This window comes from Phragmites australis, chromosome 6, assembly GCF_958298935.1.
Source record: "Phragmites australis chromosome 6, lpPhrAust1.1, whole genome shotgun sequence".
In the NCBI taxonomy this organism is placed as follows: Eukaryota; Viridiplantae; Streptophyta; class Magnoliopsida; order Poales; family Poaceae; genus Phragmites; species Phragmites australis.
In genome coordinates, this window is record NC_084926.1 from 1,600,202 (window position 1) to 1,607,106 (window position 6,905).

Sequence of the window (6,905 nt, forward strand, 5' to 3'; positions counted from 1 at the left end):
TAGTTAAGCAGATGGTCAGGAAATAGGAGCAGAAAATGCCTGATGAAATTCCAGTTCCAAAGAGCCTTGGATCCAACTGAAAATTCTGTAGAACGCATTACCTGAAAGTGACGCCAAGTCAAAATTACATTACAGTGTGGTTCCATGACACAGACCAGTCAAATAAATTTGAACGATCACCAGGGAGACCACACATTGCAGTCTGAATCTCTTATTCTCTTTGTGTATACATCCTTCATAAGATTCTTAGTAAATGACAATTGAGCATAACTGAAAGAATATATGACGCAAAAAGAGATTAACTGTCCAAATTGTTTGAATTTTCTTTAGTTCTCCAGGCTATCTGTCAGGAGCTCTGGGTCAGTTCATGTGAAGAAGTGATAACACCCTTACCACTTTGGAATAATGCGTAGCTGTTATATACCATTTACAAAGTAGCCTCTACTATATACCAACCGCTGTACATATGAATGGAGCAACTGCAGCATTTGTGTGGTATCTACATACTTAAAGCTTCTGTCCGATCAGATCTTATACAGCTTAAATCCTGGGCACTAGCTTCATCATGAAGTTGTATTGCACTCCTTTAGCTATCTTAGGTTCTGGCCATTTAGCTCCTTCTGGTACACGGATGCATTTGAAACCTTGCTTTTCGTACAGGCGCAGCGCAGCTAGGTTGTTTACATCACAATGCAATGCCATGGACCGGCATCCCCAGCTCCTTGCTCGTGCCTCTGCTTCTTGGACCAGCATTTTAGCAATTCCTTTTCGACGTTCCTCCTTTCGGACTGCAACATTTGCTATATATGCAATACCTGTTCTGCACAATTTGGAATTAACTTTGAGTGTCTTTTAAGTGGAAAAATACTTGTGACTGCACATTTAAAAAATATCTTTGAAATGCAAAGAGGAAAATATTAATCTTAGATATTCCATACAGACAGAAGCATAGCACAACCAATGGCACATACTGATTGGTACGCGACTAAATATAACTTATTCACTACATAATATAGCCAAAATTTGTCTAACAATTGTTTCAGAATGTGAAGTGACTCAAGTAATTGTGTTTGAAGATGTCAGAAGAGGATTCATGCCCTTGAAATTCCTAGAAGATGCGAAGTTTCATACACTCAAGTTTAATGTTGGAAAGGAGCTTATACTTCCTCCAGTAAATGTGCGGAAATTGAAATATGAAACAAACCTGATTACTCAAGTAAAGCTAGACAGTACATGAATGGGAAGGGAAAAAAAAGTCAAAGTATGATTTCATTAGGGTAACATTGAAAAGAAACAACAAACTGTCAAAAGAACTAAAATATTCATTGTGTTGAATAGACCCACAGAGAGACCAAAGAATACAGTTCAAATATTTTACACACAAGAGTTATTACCTTCCAACTTCAGTTAAGCAGTGTTTGCTCAAACTATGTTAGATTTCATTAATCAAATCAAATGTTCCTTTTTGTTTCCACTAGTAGTTTTCGCGTAGACGGGCGTCTAGCGCGTCTAGATGATGACTAGTTGCACCTCTAGAAGGCTAGACCATCTAGACGGTCAACGTTGGTCAAAGACGGTCTAGTCCACGGCGCTAGATGATACTTGGACGCGGCCAGATGAGCAACTAGTCGACCGTCCCAGCGATGGAGCTTCTTGGCGCGGCTGCACGGGAGGAAAGTTTTCGACCACGTGGGAGGAAAGTTTTCGACCACATGAGAGGAAACTTTTCGTCCGCGCCCATTGCACATGCTTTAGGGCTTAATCATCCGCACAGACCCCAAATCGATTTCATTCATTCCTCATCCACAATAGATATTTGTTTGCATTTTTGCTGCTACAGTACAAAAGCGTCTAGACTGTCTAGTGATCATCTGGACTAGAAGCTAGTCACTGGGCGATTGTCTGTCTACGTCTAGTGTCTAGGTGAACACACACTTTTGCCCCATATCCTAATCAAATGGAAATTGAGATCCATTCACCATTCACTAGGACTTTATTGAGATAAGCAGTGATGAACCTGAAATGGTTGGGTATTGCATTTTCTTTAGAAGCTGTAGATAGGTCGAGTTTTTCTCATATTTTACATGTACAACTAAGAATGACCCACTGGTTTGAATTGTAATTGAACCAAGCCATTTATTTCCAATAAAGGAAGGGCGTCATCTGCAGGTATACCACTCTGTCTGGAAATTTGTATACTTGGCAGCTACACTGTACTGCCAAGAAAAGAGCACAAAGTTGGCTTTGTCTGCCCCCTAGATCATCTTTTCGTTCTGAGTCAAGATGCCTTTGTCTACCCTACACTGGCCCATCCATAAAAAGGAGGAGCCAAGTATAAGCATATCAACAAGTTTTTCAAACACTGAAATGACAGAAAGATTGACGCTCAATTACAAAGTAACATAGTTAGCAGGAATCATGCCAAGCTTTAGAGTATTGAGTGTTAATAATGTTATCTTGCAGCATTGACATAACTGACTACCACGATCCAGCAAAGAAACACATAGGACACTGGACTAGGTAATTATGCTTAAGATCACAATTTCACCATTTGTAGTTGGCGACCTAACTATCTAATATATGGTGTGTCTAGCAATATAGGCCTGTGTCATCTGGGAGTTCACCAGATAGGCTACCGGAAGGCAAAGTTGTAACATGCACAAACAATGTGGCCATGCCAAGTTTCTCCATCCAATGCTGTTGATATGCAGCGCTACATTTTTGTTCTATGGATAGGTCTCTTATACAAAGATTGAGCCAACAAGTTATACGCAAATTTGGTGTTGCACATCATTAAGAATGGTGGAGCTTGCAGTCACCGTTAGATTAGAATCAAGAAAGATTTTATATCTTGATTCTAGTAGTCCAATTTGTCAAAAAGGGTTGCACCATTTGTAGAACTTGCATTGTGGATGGAATTGCAACAGGCCTTGATTTTCCTTGCCTCTAGTGGGTTAAGAAAAGTGCCTTCAGCCTTCAACCATTTATTTCAAGGCAAAGAGCACTCTATCTTTAATAAGACAGAAGAGGCACTCAGCCCTTTTCTAGTTAGGAAAAACCCTTACGTTGTCTTAAACTGGTTTGATAAAGCATAATTTACATTTTGACATTTGCAAATATAAAGGTTTCAGTATTAAAACTATTGTGTCTTTGTCTTGCTAAATGTATTTGCGCTGACAAATTTAGTCTTTTCACCTTCTGGAAAATCCCAAGATGAATTTAAGCGTTCCCCAATTTTGCAATGAGTTGAACATAACCATTTATGCTTTCTGGCCTTCCCCACAGATCAAGAGTAGCAGGCGATCTTAGTTAATGCCTTCAATTTAACTATAAAATTAAGTTCTTGGCTAGCACATACTGTTGATCTCTTCCTTGACAGATCGAGCAACACATTTCCTTCTCTATGTGCCCTCCAGATAAGGAAAGGTGTTGCAGTATTATGAGTTATGACAGTATGTCATTTATAAGCATTACATGTCCTGTTGAACTTCATTAATTGCTCATTATACATTTTGAAAGCCAAAATGGATGAGTAATAAATTTTGTTGAGCGAGTCAAACAAGGGAAATGCATATAACCGGCAAGGATAAAATAGGAAGTTTTGGAAAAGTAAGTATCATTATTGACAAACAAGGGTCTTAAGGGCAAATTATAGCCTGCACCCTTCTGTCTTAACAATCTGAACACATATAGACTAGAGAAAACTTGTTTTTGTATGCTTCAATTAATTAAAGATGTACCTTCTCTGCTTGAGAGATCCCCTTCTCGGAAGATAGTCTGCCACCGTGTCAACTGTAAGAATGCCAGCTATGGAGCCTCTACTGAGATTGTATTTCTGAAATCCGGCATCTTTAGGATCTCCATACTCGATGTTGAAACAATTATTTACAGAATTAGAACTGGCCACGACAAGGCAAGTCCTCATGCACCCAGGTGGAACTGAAAATCCAGATAGGAGAGCAATGTAACGATCAATCCGTAGAACAAGGTCCAACGGGAACTTGTAATCAGGAAAGAAAGAGCTGCAATGAGTGTCTGCTACTTCCCAGCAGTCCTCCAGCCGTGCATCTCGGACAACAATGTCCGGGTACAAAGAAGGCAACAATTCAACCGCCTGGCTAGCATAGCAAATTCCTGTAAATGAAACCGACAAATGTCAAGGCAAATGGCCACATACCAGCAAGGTGAGATAGCCAATAGTAAAGATGATGTTCAGAAACAAAGGATGTCCCCAACAAAATAAAATTGTGGTTGCATTAATGTTGGGTTCAATTTGCCAAATAAGGTGCATTTCACGGTGGTACAGGAGACAGGTATCGACCATGTTATAAGCCAAATTACCCAATTGGCGCTCATACCGTTGTAAAATGAAACAGATTTGAGCCCATGAGCTCGTAGGATACATCAGAAGGATTATCAATGTATTCATCAAAGATCAAACACAATTCTGTGGGGTATCACTAAACGTCTAAACCACTACATTGTCGATCAGGAGGCACATGCAAAGGATGCCGAAATATATATATAGCCAAAATAGTATCTTGTTCCGGGCTAACTCAATCCATTAATCGTACATAGGATTAGAGGTGTAACTGCAACCAGTGACTAAATGACAAGAATTACAGAGTTGGAATGGGTGCGAGTGTGCGGGGGAACCTGCGGCAGGTTTGTAGGCGAAGGACGGACCGTGGCGCCGGACGGCGGCGGCAGATCGGCGGCCGCGATCGATAGGCGACGAGGAGACGGAGGGCGATGGGGAGCGAGACAGGCTTATCGCCGGCGGCATCATCCCTCCTCCCCCTCGGCTCCTCCGCTCCGCTCCTCCGCTGTCTGTCCCCACCGATTTTTAATATACTGTTCACAGCGTATTTTACGTCTTCTCAAGTCGTTAGAGTAAGCAGCAGGAGCTTGGTTACGTTTGAAAAATACGCGTTATCCACGCGTTTGCGTGCCTGCATATTTTCCAAAAAGCTCCCTGATTAGGATTACGACTATTAATTGCGATCTATATTCTTGCAAAAGACACCTAATTTGGACCGCGTTTATAACCCGATCTAATATTTTGAAAAGAGATGTCTAATTTGGATCGTGATTATTAATCGCGATTGCGATCCGACATTTTGCAGAAAGCTCCATTAGGATCGTTGTACTCCATGATGGAAAGCTAGTGCGATGCTAATGAAGGAAACGGTGCTCGCACGATATTTCCTCTAGTAGCAAACTCTTATGAAGGCATTGAGCACACATGTGGTTAATTGTGGCACTGATGGTATCGTAAAGATATCAGTGGTGACGTGAAGAAAACTCAATGCCAACGGAAAGGATGATGCTTCACGGAGAGTGTTAGTCACTTGAGCATCGGAGAAACTAGGAGGTCACAGTTGTGGCAGGGATGTGATCAGAGCAACACATATGAAGGATGATGACGACAGTTGCTATGGCGAGGCAGAGAAGCTCGACGACATTCGCTTGGCAACGGTGGTCTTCATCGTGGTCAGATGTAGCAGATAAAGGCGGGCATGCTGCCTATGCTATCGTCATACGTGGGACAGGTGGACGTGATGGTGGCGTGTGCCATGCCAAGACAAATGACATTGGCCAGTGTGCAGATAAAAAGCTTATTGACCACCGTGACGACGGACATCAACAATATGTTTGGTTTGAGGCGGGGTCCTATCTATAATTAATTGGTTCTTCATGGTATCATCCTTTGTTGGATGGGATGATCCTTGGACTAGCATCTTGTTTGATTTGAAGAATGGAAGGATGGTGTGCCTTGTTTGGTTTGAAGAATGAGAAATACAGTGATCTCATGATCATTTTACACACAAAAATTGTACACAATGGTAATATAAATTGTGATCTCTCACAAACAAAAGCCCTTATACTTTAGACCATCCTTAACTACATTTCTTTCATTTCGTATCTTTTCTCTTCATTCTCATTTATTTTTTTCTCTCATCTTCAACAGATTTGCTTCGAAGTGATTCGTGAAGAGAAAATAGAGAGAGTACCGTTCCAGAGGGAATGACGTTGAGAATCCCTTCATGACAGGAACCGTAAAGAAAAACTGTTAGAACGCTGAAGCGAATAAAAATCCTTTCGTGAAGAAATTCTCATCTGCGAAAGAATTCCTCTAGATGATCTTAACAAGACAATCCGATTATCAAAGCAAGCTCCGGCCATCGATCTCACGAAAACAACAAATGAAATATCCAAGAAGCTCAAGCCGTTGTTGTTCTTGACCACTTAGAGTGATCGCCGAGCGGATTGTGAAGAGCTCCAAAGAAAAAATTACCATGATCTGACCCCCAAACACACCAAATGAACTGAAGGGAATCACGAATCTGAAATTGTGTAGCCGTAACCAAATAGAGCCCTTGCTTGAATTCAACAAGAAGTCAAGAGCCAAAACACAAGTTTGTACTTGCCAGATAAGAGATTCCAGTCTTGCAGAAGGGGAGGAACCCAAATCCCAAAGTATTACCACTGATATTTCACAAATCAGATCCAGATCTGAATGCATTACCTCTAATCTTTTAAAAACATGTGTTGACAATCAATTCATGGATCAGTGAAGAATGTCTAGATGAGATCAGCAGAAACTCACGAAACTATCCCAATCTTTTGCAAGAAGCTTCACACATCATAATCCAAAAAAAAAGGTCTCATGACTCTCCTGTCCTTACTAGGAGGTGAGTGCAGAAGCAACAGGGAGAAGATATCAGAGGATGATGGATTAGCGCTCGTGAGAGCACGAGCACAATCCCGCGCTATAAGTTTTTCTTCTTAATTTCTTAGATGCGTTCGGAGACGAGGACAGCATTGTCCGTTGATTTCTCAGGAGCGAGTGGGTCACAGGCATGCGAGACTTGCTGGTCAGCATGCGAGAGACTACTCGGTGA

At 41.3% G+C, this 6,905-nt stretch overlaps 1 protein-coding gene across 1 annotated transcript; it reads right to left on the reverse strand.

The window, feature by feature from the left end:
• Positions 1 to 303: 303 nt before the first annotated feature.
• Positions 304 to 4,870, reverse strand: LOC133920977 (GCN5-related N-acetyltransferase 4, chloroplastic-like). Its single transcript, XM_062365652.1, has 3 exons — positions 4,657 to 4,870; positions 3,741 to 4,134; positions 304 to 820 (listed from the first exon to the last, which is right to left on the reverse strand). Exons 1-3 carry the CDS (start codon positions 4,787 to 4,789, stop codon positions 541 to 543), a joined length of 807 nt encoding a protein of 268 aa, XP_062221636.1. The 5' UTR covers positions 4,790 to 4,870; the 3' UTR covers positions 304 to 540.
• Between the last annotated feature and the right edge of the window lie 2,035 nt (positions 4,871 to 6,905).